Source organism: Urocitellus parryii, chromosome 8 (genome assembly GCF_045843805.1).
Source record: "Urocitellus parryii isolate mUroPar1 chromosome 8, mUroPar1.hap1, whole genome shotgun sequence".
NCBI classification, from domain to species: Eukaryota; Metazoa; Chordata; class Mammalia; order Rodentia; family Sciuridae; genus Urocitellus; species Urocitellus parryii.
In genome coordinates, this window is record NC_135538.1 from 153,241,337 (window position 1) to 153,263,161 (window position 21,825).

General features: G+C 41.3%; 7 protein-coding genes and 1 pseudogene across 7 annotated transcripts in view; 4 read left to right on the top strand and 4 right to left on the bottom strand.

The window, feature by feature from the left end:
- The window catches only part of LOC113195950 (histone H3), a 654-nt gene extending 300 nt beyond the window's left edge, over nt 1-354 (bottom strand). The window contains exon 1 of the mRNA XM_026407669.2: nt 1-354. This exon is cut by the window's left edge and continues 300 nt beyond it. Coding sequence (XP_026263454.1) covers nt 1-262 — 262 coding nt within the window. The 5' untranslated portion in view covers nt 263-354.
- An 829-nt stretch (nt 355-1,183) lies between these two features.
- On the bottom strand, nt 1,184-1,848 carry LOC113195954 (histone H2A type 1-B). Its single transcript, XM_026407673.2, has one exon. The coding sequence runs from the start codon at nt 1,584-1,586 to the stop codon at nt 1,194-1,196; it is 393 nt and encodes a 130-aa protein (XP_026263458.1). The 5' UTR covers nt 1,587-1,848; the 3' UTR covers nt 1,184-1,193.
- A 42-nt stretch (nt 1,849-1,890) lies between these two features.
- LOC113195988 (histone H2B type 1-K-like) lies at nt 1,891-2,306 on the top strand (annotated as a pseudogene).
- Nucleotides 2,282-3,358, bottom strand: LOC113178556 (histone H2B type 1-C/E/F/G/I). The gene has a single exon (XM_026382820.2). It carries the CDS (start codon nt 3,330-3,332, stop codon nt 2,952-2,954), a length of 381 nt encoding a protein of 126 aa, XP_026238605.2. The 5' UTR covers nt 3,333-3,358; the 3' UTR covers nt 2,282-2,951.
- A 303-nt stretch (nt 3,359-3,661) lies between these two features.
- Nucleotides 3,662-4,319, top strand: LOC113178557 (histone H2A type 1-B). The gene has a single exon (XM_026382821.2). It carries the CDS (start codon nt 3,662-3,664, stop codon nt 4,052-4,054), a length of 393 nt encoding a protein of 130 aa, XP_026238606.1. The 3' UTR covers nt 4,055-4,319.
- Nucleotides 4,320-8,117: 3,798 nt separating this feature from the next.
- LOC144256643 (histone H4) lies at nt 8,118-8,869 on the top strand. The gene has a single exon (XM_077801999.1). The coding sequence runs from the start codon at nt 8,121-8,123 to the stop codon at nt 8,430-8,432; it is 312 nt and encodes a 103-aa protein (XP_077658125.1). The 5' UTR covers nt 8,118-8,120; the 3' UTR covers nt 8,433-8,869.
- Nucleotides 8,870-12,493: 3,624 nt separating this feature from the next.
- On the top strand, nt 12,494-16,313 carry LOC144256533 (histone H3.1). Its single transcript, XM_077801642.1, has 2 exons — nt 12,494-13,640; nt 16,169-16,313. Exon 1 carries the CDS (start codon nt 13,217-13,219, stop codon nt 13,625-13,627), a length of 411 nt encoding a protein of 136 aa, XP_077657768.1. The 5' UTR covers nt 12,494-13,216; the 3' UTR covers nt 13,628-13,640; nt 16,169-16,313.
- Nucleotides 16,314-19,023: 2,710 nt separating this feature from the next.
- Nucleotides 19,024-21,100, bottom strand: LOC113195946 (histone H1.3). Its single transcript, XM_026407664.2, has one exon. It carries the CDS (start codon nt 21,059-21,061, stop codon nt 20,396-20,398), a length of 666 nt encoding a protein of 221 aa, XP_026263449.2. The 5' UTR covers nt 21,062-21,100; the 3' UTR covers nt 19,024-20,395.
- Between the last annotated feature and the right edge of the window lie 725 nt (nt 21,101-21,825).

Below are 21,825 nucleotides of genomic sequence, written 5' to 3' on the forward strand. Positions count from 1 at the left end.
AGCTCTGGAAGCGCAGGTCGGTCTTGAAGTCCTGCGCGATCTCGCGCACCAGGCGCTGGAACGGCAGCTTGCGGATCAGCAGCTCGGTGGACTTCTGGTAGCGGCGGATCTCGCGCAGCGCCACGGTGCCGGGCCGGTAGCGGTGAGGCTTCTTGACGCCGCCGGTGGCCGGGGCGCTCTTGCGGGCGGCCTTGGTGGCCAGCTGCTTGCGCGGGGCCTTGCCGCCGGTGGACTTACGAGCTGTTTGCTTTGTACGGGCCATTACAACCTCAAAGAAACTGTACTTAATGGAAAACTAAATGCTTACGACTTGCTACCTGTGTATATATAAAGAGAGGCACCTTCTGATTGGGCCACGCAGTCGTTACCTTACAGCTAGCAGCAAAGGCATTGGTGGCGACATCCACTTCCTGATCACATGAACACCCAAAGCGTTTAACCAAATATTAACATCTTCCTGACTCTCCCTAATTGTTTTCAACTCTTGCTCGCCTGTACTTTCCTGAGTGCCTTTCAGATGCTTTCTCTGCTCTCTGCATTAAGATGACTTGTTGCTTGCTGAACAAAATTCTTAAATTTTTAAATTTGGCGCCGGAAATCCATCTCGTCAACTTTTGAAAAAGGCACACTAAAATATGATCAGGCAATTCTCATTCTCCTGCAAAAATTATATTTACATAAAAATCCTAATGTTGATTTAAACTTCCAGGTTTCTAAATGCATCATAATCTTTTAGTATGAAATTCTCAAAACTCACCATTAACACTACCGTATCTTTACTACTTTAATAGCACCCACGGGAAATACTGGAAAATAATCCTGGAATTACCAATTTGAACAGCCTTAGGCTACATTTTAAGTCAAAGAAGGAAAGCATGGGATGCTATTACAACAAAGCAGAATTTAACCTGTGGCTTTATTGTTGTCGCAAAATAAACTTCCAAATGAAAATCTAACCAGTAAGGTTGGCACTTGATTTTCCACGAAGATTGAATTGCCGATCATGCAAACATGTAGCAGGCTTTTATGAAACTTACACTTCCCAGATACTTAACACTTCCCAACATCAAAGTGAGTACTTCGGCAGACACATTCACGATAATGTGTGGAAGCCCTTTGAATGATTATATAAGTGGCTCTTAAAAGAGCCTTTGGTTATGCATGACTGGATATCAAAAATTCCAGCTTTTCATTTACTTGCCCTTAGCCTTATGGTGGCTCTCGGTCTTCTTGGGCAAGAGCACTGCCTGGATGTTGGGCAGGACACCGCCCTGAGCGATGGTCACACGGCCCAGCAGCTTGTTGAGCTCCTCATCGTTGCGGATGGCCAGCTGCAGGTGACGCGGGATGATACGCGTCTTCTTGTTGTCACGGGCCGCGTTGCCAGCCAGCTCCAGGATCTCGGCGGTCAGATACTCCAGCACAGCGGCCAGGTAGACAGGAGCGCCGGCCCCAACTCGCTCGGAGTAGTTGCCTTTGCGTAGAAGCCGATGGACACGGCCCACGGGGAACTGAAGACCGGCTCGGGAAGAGCGAGTCTTGGCCTTGGCCCGCGCCTTTCCGCCCTGTTTGCCGCGTCCGGACATGTTAAATCTAGTACAGATGCTGCTCCACCAGGAAAGGAAAAACCTTCTTTAAGTTCTTGGACTACTGAGAATCTCTTATACATGTAAACCGGATTGTAAACTCTGCTCGGTGATTGGTTAAATTAATGTGTATGATTTAGACCAATTGGAAAGATGATATACAATCCCTTAATTTGCATAGGACCAAGCTACTCTTGAAAATTATCCAATCAAAGCATAAGGTGTACAGACGTGTTGGCATAGAACACTCTGAATATTCATGCAACGCATGAGATTCATTTTTTTCTTTTTAATATCTTTTGCCATGCCTGAGCAAGCGAAGTCCGCTCCTGCCCCAAAAAAGGGTTCTAAAAAGGCGGTGACCAAGGCGCAGAAGAAGGATGGCAAGAAGCGCAAGCGCAGCCAAAAGGAAAGCTATACTCCGTCTATGTGTACAAGGTGCTCAAGCAGGTGCACCCCGACACCGGCATCTCGTCCAAGGCCATGGGAATCATGAACTCGTTCGTCAACGATATCTTCGAGCGCATCGCGGGCGAGGCCTCGCGCCTGGCGCACTACAACAAACGCTCGACCATCACGTCCCGGGAGATCCAGACGGCGGTGCGCTTGCTGCTGCCAGGGGAGCTGGCCAAGCATGCCGTGTCGGAGGGCACCAAGGCGGTCACCAAGTACACCAGCATTTTAGTCAACCTACATCTACTCTGGTATCCAAAGGGTTAACTTAACATTTCTTGCCTGTCATGGGTTCTTGAAATTTAATGAAAAAGGTTGTTAATGTTTCAGTTGCATAATTTCCTGGCCAAAGTAACTAACATTTCTTGGCTGTCATGGGTTCTTGAAACAATGAAAAGGTTGTTAATGTAATGTTCAGTTGCATAATTTCCTGGGCATTCCTGGCCAAAGTAACTAACATTTCTTTTGTTTTCATAATGTTCAGTTGCATAATTTCCTGGCCATTCCTGACCAAAGTAACTAACATTTCTTTGCTGTCATGGGTTCTTGAAATTTAATAAAAAGGTTGTTTTCGTAATGTTCATTTGCATAATTTCCTGGGCACTCCTGGCCAAAGTAACTAACATTTCTTTGCTGTCATGGGTTCTTGAAATTTAATAAAAAGGTTGTTTTCGTAATGTTCAGTTGCATAATTTCCTGGCCAAAGTAACTAACTTTTCTTGGCTGTCATAGGCTCTTGGGCCAGAGTAACTATTAAGGATTATAACTGGGTCCAAATGGATCAGAGTTGTGCTCCAATCTAACGTCTCATTCCGCAGCATGAAAAGTTAAAAGTGCAAATATATTTACAACTCTTCAGGTGAATATATGTGGCTCTGAAAAGAGCCTTTGGTTTGCTGAAGTACAAGCTGCTCACTTGGAGCTGGTGTATTTAGTGACTGCCTTGGTGCCCTCCGACACGGCATGCTTGGCCAGCTCCCCGGGCAGCAGCAGGCGCACCGCCGTCTGGATCTCCCGGGACGTGATGGTCGAGCGCTTGTTGTAGTGCGCCAGGCGCGAGGCCTCGCCCGCGATGCGCTCGAAGATATCGTTGACGAACGAGTTCATGATTCCCATGGCCTTGGACGAGATGCCGGTGTCGGGGTGCACCTGCTTGAGCACCTTGTACACGTACACAGAGTAGCTCTCCTTGCGGCTGCGCTTGCGCTTCTTGCCGTCCTTCTTCTGCGCCTTGGTCACCGCTTTCTTGGAGCCTTTCTTCGGGGCAGGAGCGGACTTCGCAGGCTCAGGCATTTCGCCGTAAATTAGACACAACAAGAAAAAAGAAAGAAACGCAATGATGGAGTCTGTTTGGGGCCTCTTCTTTTATAGGGCTTGTATGCAAATAAGGGATTGAAAAACGTTTAGATGTGATTTGAAAATGTATTGATGACGTTACATATGCAAATTTGATTGCATCATAGATCCTTTCTTATTGGGTGAATAGCAAATGAAAATTTTAACCAATCCAAATTCGCCATTTGGAATTCTACCTACCACTATAAGTAGCTTCTTGTAGCCCCTCTTACACCATTTCGTTTTTGGTTTTCCTTCGATTGTTTGTTGGTTGTGTTCCCACTAGAATGTCTGGACGCGGCAAACAGGGCGGAAAGGCGCGGGCCAAGGCCAAGACTCGCTCTTCCCGAGCCGGTCTTCAGTTCCCCGTGGGCCGTGTGCATCGGCTGCTACGCAAAGGCAACTACTCCGAGCGGGTGGGCGCCGGGGCGCCGGTCTATCTGGCGGCGGTGCTCGAGTACCTGACCGCCGAGATACTGGAGCTGGCCGGCAACGCGGCCCGTGACAACAAGAAGACGCGCATCATTCCTCGCCACCTACAGCTGGCTATCCGCAACGATGAGGAGCTCAACAAGCTGCTGGGACGTGTGACCATAGCTCAGGGCGGTGTCCTGCCCAACATCCAGGCGGTGTTGCTGCCCAAGAAGACTGAGAGCCATCATAAGGCGAAGGGAAAGTGAGAAGCTTACAATTTTTGCAGTACTCCTTATTCTCCGAAATCAAAGGCTCTTTTCAGAGCCACCCACTAATTCCTTTAAAAGTGCTGGAATACGTTAAGCCTGAATGTTTAAGCTTCATTTTTCATTTCATTGTATTTTTTGAAACTACAATTAATAGATCCCAACACTTGAGGAAAGTGCTCGTTTTTGACCCTGCAACAGTGCATTGTGTTTAATTACATTTTATGATTCAAACATTAGTAAAAGTAGGAGGAAAAATTAGGTTCCTGGTATCCCAATTCCTATAGAGAAATGTCATGCATTATTGTTACAAAAGAAATATTAAAAATAAGAACGAGAACAAAGAGAAAAGCTACCCAATCACTTTGCAGGGCGGGCTTTTCGAATTACCAAGAAGAAGGCGCCAAGTCCCTAGGCTGCGTACATCATAGGTTTTATCCAGGACACAAATGTGCATGGTATCCCATCCAAGAGGGCATTTTCATACCAAGAACATCTAGTGTGCTTGCTCCATCTGATGTCAGAATAATTCAAATATATTATTTCCCCAGAACTGAAAAAAAAAAAAGGCTCTTCAGAGGGATCATTCCGTTTTGACAATGAAAACTGTTTTAACGTTTTTGCCTGTTTTTTTTTTTTTTTTGGGGGGGGAGGACAGAATGCATGAAGTTTTACAAATTTAAATGATAAGTATACACTTGGGTTTTCTAGCTGGACCCCTGTATGTGAGTTCACAGTGTGATGGTGTGCAATATATTTAGGAAATTTTTTTTTTTTTTGAAGATTTTCTTTCAAACTAGATGGCTGGATTTGTAGCTGAAGGCTCAGTCATTTGTGGAGTGGTTTCTATTCTAAGTGTTAATTATTAAGAGTGGTTAAAGCCAGAATTAGACAGACAGTAGAGATAGGTAAATCGAGTCAGGTTGGATCAAGAAGGCCAATTTTGAGTGAGTCTGGTAAATTGAAAACAGTCCTCTGAGGGATTGAAATGTTCATTCCTTTGAGCCCTTCTTCCACCCTTATCTAGAACCTGCCCGTTTCAACCTGTTGCTAAGGTAATCCTAGGAAATGTCCCTCCTTACAGGGAGCTATAAAGTTGTTAATTAATGTGTCGTGGGCTACTCCTTCTGTGCCTTCCCCTTTCAGCACACCTGTTTCCCAACTCTCGGCCATCCCACCAAGCATTCCCGGAGGTAGTCACCTACACCTGAAGGAGAGAGATAAGATGAAGAGAGCCGGAGAAGAAAGGAATCCTAGGACATATAAAAAGGGCAGAACGCCTGGCTTCTTCTCCCTTCCAAGAGAAGTCTGTCACTCCTTAAATAAACCTGGCTTTATATGCTCGCCTCAGTGTGCTTCTCTAATGTTCACACTTCAACAGGTGAGGAAGCAGAACTCATCACCAATAACCAGTGATATCAAGATTGCTATTGCTGACAAGAAGGCATTCCACCTGACATCTTTATACACAATGCAAAATGTGTGTGTGTGTGTGTGTGTGTAACGTGCGATAACCATAATCATTGTGGTCAAAATCCGTGAAAATCATATGAAAGGAATTCTTGATAGTCCTAGAAACTTCGGCATATGCCACAGAAACCTAAAAATCAAGTACTTGCTGTTTTTCATAACCAAAAAAAAAAAAAAGAAAGGTCTCTTATTCCATTTATGACAGTTATCAATGTGTAAAATTCACAATAATAAACAAAGTCTCAAATATATAATGAATGTAATAAATGTGTGTGTTTTTTGTTGTTGTTTTTTCTTTTTTGGAGGGGCTATATATGAGATGCTTTTCTATTGCAAAGATATGTGTGCTCTGTAATGGGCAAAAATCATTACAATCAACAATATCCTACAAGTTTATAATTAAAAACATAGAAACAGTGTCCTAATAAAGAGCCAAATGGATGCACATTCCCCTAGAAGACTTTTTAAAAGCTTGGGCAGGCCTTTTAGACTATGTGCTCATATGATAGTGAAAGGAAATATAATCCATTCTTTATCTCAATCTATAGTTTGATTATTTCTAAAAAGGGTTCAGAACTATTCTCCATACATCAGAGTCCATACATTCATGTGTTTAATGAGCCACTCCTGCTGAAGAAACTGATTTATGGCTTCACTTTAATCTTTTCATCATGTTGTTACAAATGATGTCTTGAGATGACCTTCAGAACAAGTGTTCACTTATGGAAAGAATGTGAAAGGATTCAGTACAGATTCTAGCACCTTTTTACCTTCAGTTAATACATATGACACCTCTTAAATTTTTGTTTTTTGAGGGAGGGAGATGGATAAAGCTGAGGATCAAACCCTGCAGAGACTCTTATATCCTAGGCAAGTAAGTGCTTTACCACCAAGCCACATTTCCAGCCCCATGTCTACTATTTTAGAAGAGCTTACTCTTACTAGAAATAAAAACAAATAAAATGGAAAAACTGCAAGATATATTTCTGTGGATTCTCATGGTATAGCTCCTTGATATCCTTCCTATACTCATTTATCACATAGCACAATATTTCATTTGTCATTCTTTCTGGACTCCAAAGAAATCAACCTGGCTTTCTTATCTCATTCTTTGCTTCAAAAGAATTTTACTTTCAGGAATAGTAAAAAGCTTCACACTTTGTTTTTGTTTTCAAATTTTTTTTGTGTGTTTTTTTTTTTTTGGGGGGGGTTGTTTTGTTTTTTATAAAATGCCTTGTGCTTCCCCAATGACTACTACTTCTAACCTTCCGAACTTTTATTGCATATATTTAAGCTTAAATTTTCATAGACACCAATTATTTTAATAATCAGTTTTGGATGCTCACACTTTCAAGGGCAAAAGTATAGTCTCCTTCTATGGACACTCTACTTTTGAATAATTCAAATGTTAATAATTTTTCTGGCTGTCCATTATCCTTGCCTTGATGAATAATGATATATTTAACAAGACAAATATAATGATATATTTTCCAGCACGATCAATTTTTTTATATGTCTCATTCTGTCTTCACTCCAGTATCATATTAAATCTTATTGAATCATATTCAAAATCCAGTGTTTGGAAACCTATGCCATCAACATTTAATAAGAAACCCCAAACACAGGAGGAAAGGAAGATCCTGATACTACTACCTATGGAATACAAAATAATACCAAACATTTTTTATATTGAAATATTTCACACTTTTTGCAAATCTTCATTGGGTGTATATTTTACTCAAATAATATTTACATTTTATTGGAGGTAACTGTATCAGCCTTAAAATTACAATCATAAATTAATTTCCTATGAGTTGCTCAAATATACCTGATATTTCCTAATTAATGCAGAGTAGCTTTTTAAATTAAATCACATTAAAAAAATTCAGTCCTTAGGAGCAACATCCATATTTCCAATGTTACAAGTCGCTCTACTTTATCCGACAGTGCAAATCCTAGGAGGAACTGTTAGAGGTGTGGAGGTGGTCATAAGAAGTGATTAAATAAATTTAAATGTGATCACAAAAATTTCACAATGACTTTTTAAATCAAAATTTTACACAAACACAGAGATGGGAATTAGGATAGCAATTGAAGGTAGAGCCTGGCTGCCAAAGAGCTTAGGAAGAGATTCAAGAGCACTGAAGTAGAAGTCCATCTGTGGGCCCACAGACTTCATTCCTATTACCCAGTGGCTCTCAGTTCAGTCCTCACTCCCTAGAGCATTCTAACAGTGTCAATAACCCTTTCGATTTGATTCAAAGTGAACAGTTTCTTTTAAATCGGAGAGAAGCAAGTAAATCATGCATATTCGACATGACAAAGAGTATAAAAATTCATCCACAACCCTAAGCATGGCTTCAATCCTAAGGGTACTTCTAGGTGACAGAATCAATGGGCAAGCAGGAACACACAGCACTCTGTCTCCTCCTCCCTCCGCCTATGGGTTTCGAAAGCACTGTGGGCGGTGACCAATGATTTTGGAACAATTTGTCACTCTTTCCCGCCCTCATGTCCGGTTTTCAATAAGGTCCGCATGAGGACTATAAACATACGTTTTGCAGCATTGTGAGCTACTCGTCCCCAACTTTTAGCCATGTCTGGTCGCGGGAAAGGAGGCAAAGGCCTGGGCAAGGGCGGCGCCAAGCGCCACCGCAAGGTCCTGCGGGACAACATCCAGGGCATCACCAAGCCCGCCATCCGCCGCCTGGCCCGCCGTGGCGGCGTCAAGCGCATCTCGGGTCTCATCTACGAGGAGACCCGCGGCGTGCTCAAGGTGTTCCTGGAGAACGTGATCCGCGACGCCGTCACCTACACGGAGCACGCCAAGCGCAAGACGGTCACGGCCATGGACGTGGTCTACGCGCTCAAGCGCCAGGGCCGCACCCTCTACGGCTTCGGCGGCTGAGTTTCACCTGCGCCTACGCAGAAAAAAAAATCTCTAAACGGTCCTTTTTAGGGCCACTTTAATTTTCACTCTAAAGGGCTGTGAATTTGCTTTGCTTTTGTCTTCTCCTTCCTGCAACTGAAAATAAGGTAATTCAGAGGGTGTGCCGCTCTAGTTTACTTTGTTCCATCAACTGCTGTGATTGTTTACTCCTTGTTAATGCGGTCACGTCAGGGAGTGAACCCTTGCCAATGAATCACAATGGGATTGGTCTGTAGAAACTCTTGGGAGTCCACCAGTAAATGGCTCAAGTTGTCCATGGTTTAGGAAACAGCGTATTAACCCACCTGTTATTTCTCTTGCTCCATGCTATTTTATAAGCCTTAGCTTTGATTTCCTCTAAAGGTTTTGTGTATTTTTGTCAGCTATAAAAGCAAAACAGGTGCTTGCCTATAGCATTATTTTAATAAACACCAAGAAATAAATTTTTAAATATTTCAAACGAGTCAGGTAAAGCTTGTCTTCTGTATCTTGGTCTTGAAAGGCAGCAAAACATGCCATTTGGGAGTAAAGATACAGAACAAAATTGGGAGTGGGAGAGGAGACGGGTGTTAGGCACTCTCCCCTTGCCTCTACTTTCTTTGCCCCAACCCAGGGAGATAACCCTTCATACGTAACATGCCCTCCCTATACCTGAATGAAAGTATTTTTATCACCACAGTTCGGCAGGCCTGTGAAGAGAAATCTGTACAAAATAAGCCTTATTGAAGAAAGGTTTAACGTCCAAAGTACTGTTCCATCATTAATGACCGTAGCACAAACCCCCCCCGTTTTTTTAATTTTAGATGGACACAATATCTTCATTTCTATATGGTGTTGAGGATCTAACCCGGCGCCCCATGTATGCCAGGTGAGTGCTCTACCGCTTGAGCCACATCCCCAGCCCACAAACCCCCTTTTTATGTCTTCATCATTTACTCTTCTGTCAGATTCAGTATTTAAGCATTCAATTTCTACGTATACCTATGGGTCTTAATTTTTATGATCTCACATGTCACGGAATAAATGTGTATCTTTCTCTTGATAATCTTTGATAACATGGATCTCAGCCAAGAAAACGGGAGGTTAAAAATGAATTGGAGATTTTTTTTTTCCTGTCCTAGTTTTTACAAGAGGTCACTAGCAGTAGCCCATTACAGGCACCTTCAAATGGTGCACTTCACCTCACCTCTAAACCAGATTCCTGCGTACAGGCTAATAGAATCAATCAGAATACCATGGAGTGGTATATAGTCAGTCTTTCTTTTGGTTCTTAGACATCTGTTTTTTCTGACAGTACTGAAATGGAATAATTCGTAAGGTGGCCTCCACGCTATTGTGTGAACATAGCCTGTAATTTTTAATCTACTAAAAGACTTACACTTAAAAAAAAAAAAAAAGTAACCTATCCTGTTTCACTACTATTTCACCATCAAATATCAAGTTCAGGACCACCACAGACAATTATCATGGCTTGATGGTTTATTTTAACAGTTTTTAAGCATTGGCATGTGCTCAAATACAATTGAAAAGGTCATTTCACTTTCAGCAGCACAAGTATAAATGGTCTACTTTCAAGACAGGAACCATATGCGACCACATCTTTGTGTGCTTTGTGGATGCAAAACACAGTTCTTGCTCCAAAAAGAGGTAATGTATTCTGAGCCAAATATGATTGGCCAAGGCATGGGAATATGTATTGAGGTCACTCTGAAGAATATGCTCCACAACACAAGTGGTTACGTAAAATTTAATAATCACAGACACACAAAAAAAGATAGAAATCAATGCATTTACTGTACACACTGGTGGGGATATAGACCGGTAGGGCTGCAACAGAGTGGGGAAAATACTTGTATATAGGTTTCAGATGTTATTTTACAACATTTTTACACTTGAGTATTGGTGAAATGTAGAGGTCTGCAAAGCTGAAAAGAAACTTCCAAAAGATTTAACTAGTAGTCACAAGTATATTAGCTTAGATACACAGGTGGTAGTAAATGGCTATTAAATTGATTAAGGCTAGCCCAAGATCATTTTGCCTCTCAATCTTACAGCAGTCCATCTCTCCACAATTAAGATGTTCTAGTCAGCCAAGCAGCTTGCAGGATCTTCAATAGAGCGGTGGCTTCTTCAGAGAACTTTAGATCATACCTCCAGGGAATAACAGAGCTCTTAAAATCCATCCCTCTCCATATCTAAGTGAAGGAAACTTAGTGACCCAAACTAAGTGAAAGCGGGGAACAGAAAAATTTAATGTACTAGGTAACAACATTAGACTTTCAGGTTCAAAAACACACTCAGGTCTTTCTGTACTGTAGTAGTGACATTACATCACCTCAGTAAAATGTATTTTTCAATTTGTAAAGCACATAAAATCAAAAAGTAGGCAACATATTAGAAAGCACCCAAGGCCCAGTCATATAAGCATTGGGCAACATTGAACTTCGCAGTTAGCCAGTATAAAATTATGAAAGCTAAATATGGGACAAGTTTGAGAACATTCAAGTATTTAGAAAATCACTATATACAGACCTTAAGGCCTGAAAATAAATAAATAGTATAAAGTAGTACTACAGTAGTCCAATTTATTTTTTGATTATAGCCCCTGCTGCTCTGCCACTGAAACATTTTTTAAATGGACTTCTTTCTTTCTCTTTTTCTCTGCCTGCTCCTCCCTAATCTCTCCCCCTCCCTAATCTCAGGGCAAATACAATTACCTTTCTTCTCCATCCTAGACAGTTATTTGTCCTTGAGCACATGTCCACCATTGGAAGGAAGTAATTCAGACTTTGGGGATGGCAGCAGATCTCAGAAATGACTATCTCCCAAATTAACAAATGAATTAGAAGTCTAAACAGACAACAGATTGAATGTAGCCTTTGAATCACACCTTCCAAAGCCCCCAGTTCCTGCTGATGAACAGAATCACAGCCTTTGGGAGAGGAGTCCCCAGTGTTTCTCCTCTGCAAGCAAAGTAGTAAACCTTCCTTTTCTTTTTTTCTCAAAATCACGTCCTCATTATGGGGTTGGCATCAGGGACAATACCAGGCTTTTGGCAACACTACATACATATAGGGACGGGAATTTCCTCCTATACAGTTCCTAAATTCTGCTGCACTGACTAAAGTAAACCACACACACTGTCATAATGTTTCCTCCTTAGGTAAAACGGGTCAAATGTGAAAAGAAGATAAGATATATTTACAAAACATAGTACAAGTACCTCGATCTGGCAAAAGTGAGTGGCTCTGATAAAACTATTTGATATCTAAAACAAAAACACACAACATCTGTTGCGGGTAAACTTATTACAAGTTTAAACTGTATTTGGTAAACTCCCCGGACATCAATAAGCACACAGCTATCTGAACCTCCCTAGAGCTGACAGTTGAGCACTATAAGTGCCAGGAGAGACTTCTCCATGCTCTGAAACACATTCAGGATGCCCAAGGCCTTAGACTGATTGCCACAATCAGGATGGACTTTATCCAGGACCTTACGAACTTACATAAAATAACTGCCTTTGCTGTAGTGTTTGGGTTTTGTGTGTGTGCATGGGTGATCCTTCCACTGTGTCTTAGCTCTGACATTTTGGAAACTAGTAGTCTCTTTCTAAAATGGCTTCAATAAAAAACAAGAAAACACAAAAATTTAGTTCCACTAAGAGGCGCTCAAGGTCCTATTATATAAGCAGACTCATGCAAATCAGGACTTAGAAGTCTACGCTCTGATTGGACCATACTACCCAATGGACTAAGAGTATGTAAATTGTGCGCTTCCAATCTGCTTTCTTTTCATTGGCTGAAAAATGAACTTGCTGGGGAGCCAATAGGCTGATTTTCGTGCCATATCATAATTTTCTTTATTGAGAATTTTTCCCAGTAAATGTCTCTTTTGAAAAGATGTACCAACTGTGGCGTTTGAATGTTAAAACAAGTAAAGGAATCCTGTTGTCTGGGGTCAGCTCTGCTGATGTCTGAAATTGCGCAGGACACCTCCGATCTCTCCAGCAAGAATTCCGAGACCTGCGTCACGGGTCCTGAAAAGACACGGCGGCTCTCCGCCGCCATCTTGCCGGGGTTCGCGTCCGCCTTAAAGAGCCAGCGACAAGTTAGAGGATCATGCAGCGTGTGCCCAGTGGGAAACAAAATTACTTACTTTGGAACAGAATATCATAAAAGACTGTGTCTAAGAGGCTCAGATATTTACAGTAAATGTAACTAAGATTCAGAAAAGATGCGTGATCAGTAGATAATGGACTTAGATGTTTTTCTTATTTTTTTAGCAGTGCTGTATTGCACCCAGAACCCTCACGCATGTTATGTAAGCACTGCACCACTAGCTCACACTCCTGGCCTTGGACTTTTAAATAGGCGGATGAGGACACTTGGATGGAAACATTAAGTATGCAAACTTTTTTTAAAAGCTTTTGAAAACTAGAATCCTAAGGCAACTCATTCTGTTTTGTCGAGCGGAACAATAACCTACGATTGTTTCTATGTAATGTTAGAGGTATGACACATTGTCAAAGTAACTGCTCAGAAAACGGTTTTTAAAGGCTATTTAACAGAAATTGCCGCTCAAAATCTGCACTGAACGGAAGAAGCAAGAGTGAACCACCCCAAGCACTTCCGGACTCCACCCACGGAATAGGAGGGCGTTCTTCACAATCCAATCGGAGTGCAATCCAATCAGGGCCTTTCTGTTTGTATAAATAGAGGAGCCAGCAAAACTTCCTCTTCTGACTGAGCTGACCCAAACTCATGGCCCGCACTAAGCAGACAGCGCGCAAGTCCACCGGCGGCAAGGCGCCGCGCAAGCAGCTGGCCACCAAGGCCGCCCGCAAGAGCGCCCCGGCCACCGGCGGCGTCAAGAAGCCTCACCGCTACCGGCCCGGCACCGTGGCGCTGCGCGAGATCCGCCGCTACCAGAAGTCCACCGAGCTGCTGATCCGCAAGCTGCCGTTCCAGCGCCTGGTGCGCGAGATCGCGCAGGACTTCAAGACCGACCTGCGCTTCCAGAGCTCGGCCGTCATGGCGCTGCAGGAGGCCTGCGAGGCCTACCTGGTGGGGCTGTTCGAGGACACCAACCTGTGCGCCATCCACGCCAAGCGCGTCACCATCATGCCCAAGGACATCCAGCTGGCGCGCCGCATCCGCGGGGAGAGGGCGTAAAATATTTTGCTGAGTGAGTGTTCGATTAAGGTTTAAAGGCTCTTTTCAGGGCCAACTACATCTTACTGGAAGATGCTGCAGTACTCGCAAAATAATGGATAACTTTGCACTCACTTAAGGTCAAATTCTTAAGTGATGTGCTCTTTTTGCCCTTTTAAATCGAGCGCTTTTTCCATGGTTTTGTTTTGCTGATTTTCTGCCCTACTTATAAATGCAAAGATTTATGTTGGTGTCTAATTGACAAGTCTTTAGGGACTTTTCAACTTACACTTGGTTTTCTGTTTCTTGGCACTATTTCATGTGATGGCCGTCCACCTTAGGCACGAACACTTAAAATAGTTGGATTTACATAATTCCACTTTGATTTTGAAAATAGTCCAGGTTGTCAAGGCTCCTGGTATGCATTAGAGGATACCTTTTCTTGCGAAGTTACTGAGGCCCATCTCTAATTCTGCAAGCCAGCCACCTCGTGGCCCTGCATGCAACCCTTATGGCCAAGGTTTCGATTATAACCCAGAATATGAAGGACAAAGTACTTGGCAACGTTCATTATATCATAAAACCCTGGTCCTAGGGAAGGAAGCTTATGTCCAAACAGGACATGAAGGGAAGGGAGACAGCAATTCCATTCTGAAACTACACAGGCAGACTACCCTGAAAATGTAGAAGGATATGTATGGCGGGAGATTTCATGTTAAACAGTCCAGCCTGGGCAACTTAGTGATACCCTTCTCAAAAAACATATTCTTAAAATAGGAAGACAGGACATGTGGCTTGGAATAGAGAACCAGCTGTTTTAAGTTGCAGGCTTTCTTGCAATTGCCAGAAGGCCCTTCTCAAAAAAAAAAAAAAAAAAACAACCAGCTGGGTTGAATTCCCAATATCACAATAAATGTTTAAGAATAAAACGTTATTAAGATATGCTGTTGGGTGGTAAAATCAATATAGGCCATTTCTTTACACAAGCAAAGTAATCATAGTAAATCCTGGCAATTATATAAAAGAAATTTATAATCATGGAAAATCTGCAAAACATTTGAGACTTGAGTGCTCTGAACTCAGGCATTTGAGTATCTGAAAAAAAGATCAACTGTCCACAATTAAAATACTAGACTACTAGATATTTTTAATATTATTGACCCCTACAATGTTGGAAAAAAGGATTCCACGATTGAATGTATTACTATAAATTTGTTCAAATTCTGGCACATAAGTTTTCAACCTCTTTCTGTCAGAGTATTGGACTTTGAGGAATGAAGATTCAGTTGGCACACAAAACATTGTACCATTAAATCCACCAGAACACCTAGGATCCTCCTTTGCCTTAAAAAAAAAAAAAAAAAACCTCAGAAAATATTTTGATCAAATTAACACTTAAAATAAAAGATTATTTAGCAAACAAAACTTACCATTGAATGCATTCCTGGTTATATAGTTTTATGTAATGTATATATGTGATGTATACCTGTTAATATATTTTAAATAAGGTTTATGTAATTTCAATATATAGTTTTGGTAACTGAAATAGGAATAATCAACATTTACTGTGTATTTTCAATTTGCCAGAAGTCATGGATCATTATATGAACCTTCAACAGTACACTACTAACTAAGACACATAGTGGCTATTATACAAGCACTAAAATGAAGTGGAAACTAAAAAATTTAGATAAGTGGTGGAGCCAAAACTTTTCCCATTAATAATTATGATTTTTTAAAGAACAGCATCAGCACAATTATCACCAGTTCCCTGAGGACTTTATCATCTGAGAATCTGTCAAAGGAAGACTGTAATATTTTCATTGGCACAATTTTAATTATTTCATATTGCATATTTAAAATAAATGCATGAATTTTGAAATTAACAGGTTCCTATGTAATTATGAAGTTCTATTGTACAATTACAGAAAGTTGTCAGAAAATGTAACTGATAAATGAACATAAAAACTCAACATTGGCAGGTTTTAGATTTTATACCCAGCATGTCATTAATACCCTAGATGTATTAGCTACATACATACATACATACATACACACACACACACATTTTTTTTTTTTTAATTTTCAAAAGCTAACACAAAGACAGTGGTTACTAGCTGATGTTTTAAAATGAATTTTGATTTTTGCTTAGGGAAGATTACAAATTTGAGTCATAATATTTTATATGTTGGTACATTAAACTCTATGTATCCATTCCAGGGCCTTCTGTAACTACTGTTGGAGCATAGAAAATGATACCCCAAACTAATGCAGCTTCAAAAAAAAAATTTCTTTCTGACCTTCAACTGTCCTGTCTCTATCTCCTCTTCCTCCCCCATCCCCAGTCATGTCACTGAAATTGGATTCTCTTCCTCCTAATAAGACATTAGAGTCACTTTCCCCCAATGCAAGCCATAAAGCCTAAATATGTTATTCTAATTTTCCCCCATCTTTTATTGCCTGGGAGCTGGACACAATGAACTTCCCTAACCTACCTTGTCTGATGGTGGATCAAAAGATTTTTCATAACATTCCTAACATTTTTCATAACATTTCACCTAGTTAAGAAGGAGCCTCGCCTCAACAAGGAGGAAAGCCTGTCACCCAGCAAGGTCAAGAAGAATCTCAACAAGTCTTGCTGGGTTTCCCCACATATTCTATTATCATTAAATTATGTCCAATCATATGTCTACATGGCTGTCCATACTTTATCAAACATAAGCAAATAAATGAATAGTTTGCCTTGAGTTTGGGGTCTTCATGCTAAAAATTTCTATGTCATGTAAACTATATCACATAAGTTTATTATTTTTTTTTATTAACCTATCTTTTGTCATTGGGGTATCAATCATTGCTATGATGGATAAAGAAAGACATCATACCTTTCTTCCCGTACAGTACATATAATTTAAAAACCAGGTAGCCAGGCACATTGGTACATACATGTCATCCCAGTAATAACAAATTATCAAGACATTATCTCAAAATAAGAAGGGCTGGGTATTTGGTTCAGTGGTAAATGTACCTGGGTTCAAACCCCAGTATTAGTGGGGGGCGGGAATGTAATCTGAATGACCAGTGGCTTTACCTTATGGAAATAACAGCTAAAACTCAAAAGACAATTAAGAAATTTTATGTATCATTTTTCCACATCTTCCTGACTTATTAGCCCAAAACAAAAATACTTCTTGTTTCTGTTTTGTTGCTGTTGTTGTTTATAGTAAACCTAGCCCCAAAATTTTTTAATAGTGTACTTGAAACAAGACAATTTGAAAATCAAGCTGTAAAGAAAAGGATCATAAAAGAGCAAGAGAATTATAGTACTTTTGGCTTCGTATATTTAAAAAAATATACTGAAAATTGTTAATATCTGTCAATAATTTAACCCACTTGATGGCCTTTCTGAGATTCAGTTGATTATTTTTTTCAACATACAAACACACCCAAAATAGAGGAAAACAAAACAAAGATTCAAGCCCTAGAATCTAGTAAAGAAAAAAATTAGCACATTAAGATTTTTTCTGTTGACAATCATGGTACCCAACTTCAATCACCAAAAAAGAACACAGAGATAGCTTCTTCTTTTAGTGGGATTCCTCTGTATTGTCCAAGTGAGCCTTAAACTTGAGCTCCTCCTGTCCCAGGCTTCATACTAACTGGAATTAAAGCACAACTCACCATGCCTGCCGGTAACTAGTTTTTAACTCAGATGACATTGTTCATGGAGATAGAGCTTGACATGGAATTGGAAGCATTAGGAAGAATCTCCCAAGTAAAGAATAGAGGGACTTATAGGTGAACAAAGCTGGGGGCCAGGGAATAGTCTAATTTGAGTTGTTAACAGTGCTCATTAGTGTGAGCAAAGTGTTCTAATGAAAAGATGCTACCAAGCTCTAGCTTGAACAAAGGCAGCTGGGAGCCAGTAACCATTCTCATCCAGTATAGTTTGGATTTCTTTTTACCCATGACCAGAATTTAGGAATGGGACATGGAAAAACTAGAGTTAGGAAACTAAAAAGATACAGTGTGTGTGTTGGGGGGTGGGGGGAATGCAAGAGACTCTGACAAGTCTTTAAAAATTAGCCTAATTAATTATTAACAGGGATACATAATCAAGGCCTCTACATAATAATGTTAACTGTGTTTTTTCCCCATAGTTAAAGAAACGAGCAGTTGTTAAGCAGAAAAAAGAAAGTGCTGACTTCAGAATGGTCCTAAAAGTCACTTTGTCACACTTCCAACACACTCATCAGTGCCCTCCATCATCTGAGATAAAATCAAAATGCCTTCATGCCATCCATTCTAAGACGGCTATGGGCTTCTTTACTCAATGAGCATCACCTAAGGTGCTCATTGTAACTAAATTAAACTGCTACAGAAATTTGTGGAAATGGATGAAGACCTAAACAAGTTCTGAGTACCTTGCAAACTAGGGCCTTTCCAAGGCATAAGAATGCACACACAAATCGACATAAACCAAAGGTCATGTTAAATTGGTCCAGTTGCATTCCAAAAGGATTATGACTTGAATAAATCACAATGAATCATATTAACAAAAAAAAAAATGTGAATTTCTTTCTCAGTAACCCTAAAAAGTAAAAAAAAAAAAAAAAAACACAAAAACCCTCCTTTTCCATCATAGATGGGGATCAGAAAAAGAACGACAGGATTACAGAACATATAAAAGATCCATTTCATCTATTGACAATAAATGCTTATTTATGTTCATTATTTCTGTCTAAGCCACAAGTTTTATAACTTTAAAACAAGAATGTCAACTACACCGAATGTCAGTAGCATACTGAGATCCAAGGGAAGCAATTGCAGAGTTTTTATGAACCTTAATAAACCAGAGATCTCTTATTTCCTTTTTATTATTTCAGTCTTCCATTTACTCAGATCTCAATCAAGCCACTGTCACAAAGGGAGAAGGATCTGTGGCTTTCTCCTGAACAAAGGAAATCACATGATGCAGCCTGGTTTAAAAAATAAAAACAAAAATTGAACTCCAGCTTTAAAAATACAGGTTTTAACCGTACCTTTGAATTGAGACATTTAAGTAGAATGTCGAATTTAATAAGCTATTAACAAATAAGGGAATAATAACAAAGAACAAGATTGAGTCATTTTACTCCTAAGGGTTTGTGAGATTTGGTCCCACTTGTTTATATTACACAGAATATTACCAGGCATGGTTGCATATGCCTTTCACCTTGGGAGGCTGAGGCAGAAGGATCACTACTTCAAAGCCAGCCTCAGCAATTTAGCAAGGCCCTAAGCAATGTAGTGAGACTCTGTCCCAAAATAAAATATTAAAAGGGCTGGGGATGTGACTCAGTGGTTAAGTAACATTGGGTTCCATCCCCAGTGCCAATAATAATAATAATAAGTTATTATTACTTATTATTATTATTATTATTATTATTACAGAATGAGAGCTACTGACTTTAAAATATCCTCCAAGAATTTTTTTAATGTCTAATAACATCAAATTATACGATTCAGTTTCAGGCATAATACTGAATGTCAGTGTGAAGGAGTCAAAATGAGTGCAAACCAGTACCTACTATACCTGCAAAGTGACATGAAAGTATTTGCTATTAACAATGATGAAAATGTCACAGGTACTTCGAGATCCATATGTACCATATATGTCTGTGTATACTCATAATTGAAGGAATTGTTAAAATGCACTGAGGGTTAGTAAAAATAAAAATGTAGCGGCTTCCTAATAGAAGACAAAAACATCTATAGATTCTGGCAATGAACGTGAATTTTCCAAAAATAATAGAAGTCTGAAAGCACAGAAATAATATAGAAATGGACCATCCAAGTCAACTCATCTTCCTACAGGCTTTAAAAAAAAAAAACAAAAACCTTGATGTGTGAAGAACACAGTAGCATTTCCGCCTTCTCAAACCTTTTTGTTGTGTTGCTCCCCCATTCCGTGTTTACTAACTGAATAAACCAACACTGGCTTCCTAGATTCTCAACAGTGAGAAAAGCAAAAGTAGACTCTAAACTGCGAAATATGCTCTTTACTATTTACACTAAACTTTGGCATGATGGCTGCACTAATTAATGCTATGATAGAATGACAACAATAAGGAATCATTTTCCTCTAACAAACCTGATCTTCCACAGACCCCTAGATAACATGAAGTAAATTCTAGATTTCATTGGTGCACTTCCAATTGCACGCCCAGGAATGCCAAAAGGCACGTCCTGATTGGATAAATCTAAACAGCCCAGCAGACAAAAAGGAAACCAACTTCAACGAAACTGCCAGACTACTTTTTCCCCCCATTGTCATTTGACAGTTGCTTTTGTAATAATTCTGGGTGGGGGAAAACAAAAAACAGCCCAAGGCTAGCATTCCTCGAGCCCGGATTACACTTGCTTTATGGCGGGAACCACACACTACCACTTGCCAGCAGTGCTTGGTAATCTGACTCTGGTACCTCTTAGAAAATATCTCATCGAGTCAGCCAAAAGCATAGGCCACCAAGTACAAAACGCAACACAAAAGCCCTCCTTAGGCCAACCGGCTGCACAGGATTGGGCTGCTTTAGTAAGTCTAACCATGCGCGCTGCGGCGGAGCCATGCGCGTTAAAATGGCCAATCACATGTCAAGGCGGGAGTTCAAATTCCAAACTTTAAAATGTTAGGGACAAAACTAAGAACACGTTCTCAGCTGTTCAGACCAGGTCAGCTCTTTTTAGTGAGATCTTTGGGTGGCTCTGAAAAGAGCCGTTGAGATTTTAAAAGCAGGACGTCCCGCTCCAATCTTACTTCTTCCTGGGGGCCGCCTTCTTGGCCTTGGAAACCTTGGGCTTGGCCGCCTTAGGTTTAGCTGCCTTGGGCTTTGGGGCCTTGGCCTTAGACGGGCTCTTCGCAGCCTTCTTTGGCTTCGGCGCTTTCACCTTTTTGGGGCTCTTGGCCACCTTCTTGGCCCCTGCAGGAGCGGTGGGCTTCTTCGCCTTCTTTGGGGTCTTCTTGGCTGACTTCTTGGGGGTGGCGGCGCTCGTCGCCTTCTTGGGCTTCTTGGCCGCGCCGGCGGGCTTCTTAGCCTTGGCGGCTCCCGCCTTTTTCGCTTTAGGTTTGGCCTCCCCGGAGGCCGCCTTCTTGTTGAGCTTGAAGGAGCCGGAGGCGCCGGTGCCCTTAGTCTGCACCAGGGTGCCCTTGCTCACCAGGCTCTTGAGGCCCAGCTTGATGCGGCTGTTGTTCTTCTCCACGTCGTAGCCGGCGGCCGCCAGCGCCTTCTTGAGCGCGGCCAGGGACACGCCGCTGCGCTCCTTGGAGGCGGCGACTGCCTTGGTGATGAGCTCGGACACCGGGGGCCCGGACGCCTTGCGCTTCCCAGCAGCGGCGCCAGCCTTTTTTGCCTTCTTCTTCACAGGTGTCTTCTCCGCAGGTGCGGGTGCTGCGGGAGCCACGGGAGCGGTCTCGGACATGTTTCTAGTCTTGCCAGAAAAAGCTAAAAGTAAGCTCAAACTGTCAGAACGGCGAGTGCTGGGCGCCGGCGGCTGGGGTTTATATAGAGAGAAGCTGCGTGTTGATTGGTTGCCGGTGCCTTGCGCCGCGCAGTGGAGAGGGTTCCTCGGCTCTGCCGGGCAGCTGTGTTTGTTGCCCCTCAAAAAAGAATAAAAATAAAAGAAACCTGGGCACGAAACGATTAGGGGTTTGGGGAAAACGGATCCCAGAGGCTTCAGGCTTCATTCCTGCCTTGTTTTCTACATCTAGTTTCAAAACCGACACCCTGAAACTTTCCTAATTCCCCCAACTCTCTTTCTAACTTCAGTCAAATTGACACAACTTTCAGGTTTTCCTCAAAAATACTATTTCTCCCGACTTCGTTTGCAAATCTTTTTTTCTGAATATTGTTCTGTGCATTTTCATCTTCTCAAGATCATATAAATATACTAATTTTGACTCAGATATATAGGGAAATTCGGGTTTTTCGCGGAAGCAATAACACAGGCACTCCCGCGAACTGTTTGCACCAAGCTCTAGGAATTGGCACTGGGATAGAAACTTCTACATACAAGAGAGATGATTATTTTACAAAAATAACAGATTTTTTAAAGCATTTTAAATGCCACTGTATAAGTTGGGCTGATGAATCTGTTTTAGTGATTTAAACAGTTTCCAAAGATGGGAGTGAAGCACCTCCCTTCACCTTCTAGGTAAACCTTTCTAAATAGATTTTCCAAACAAA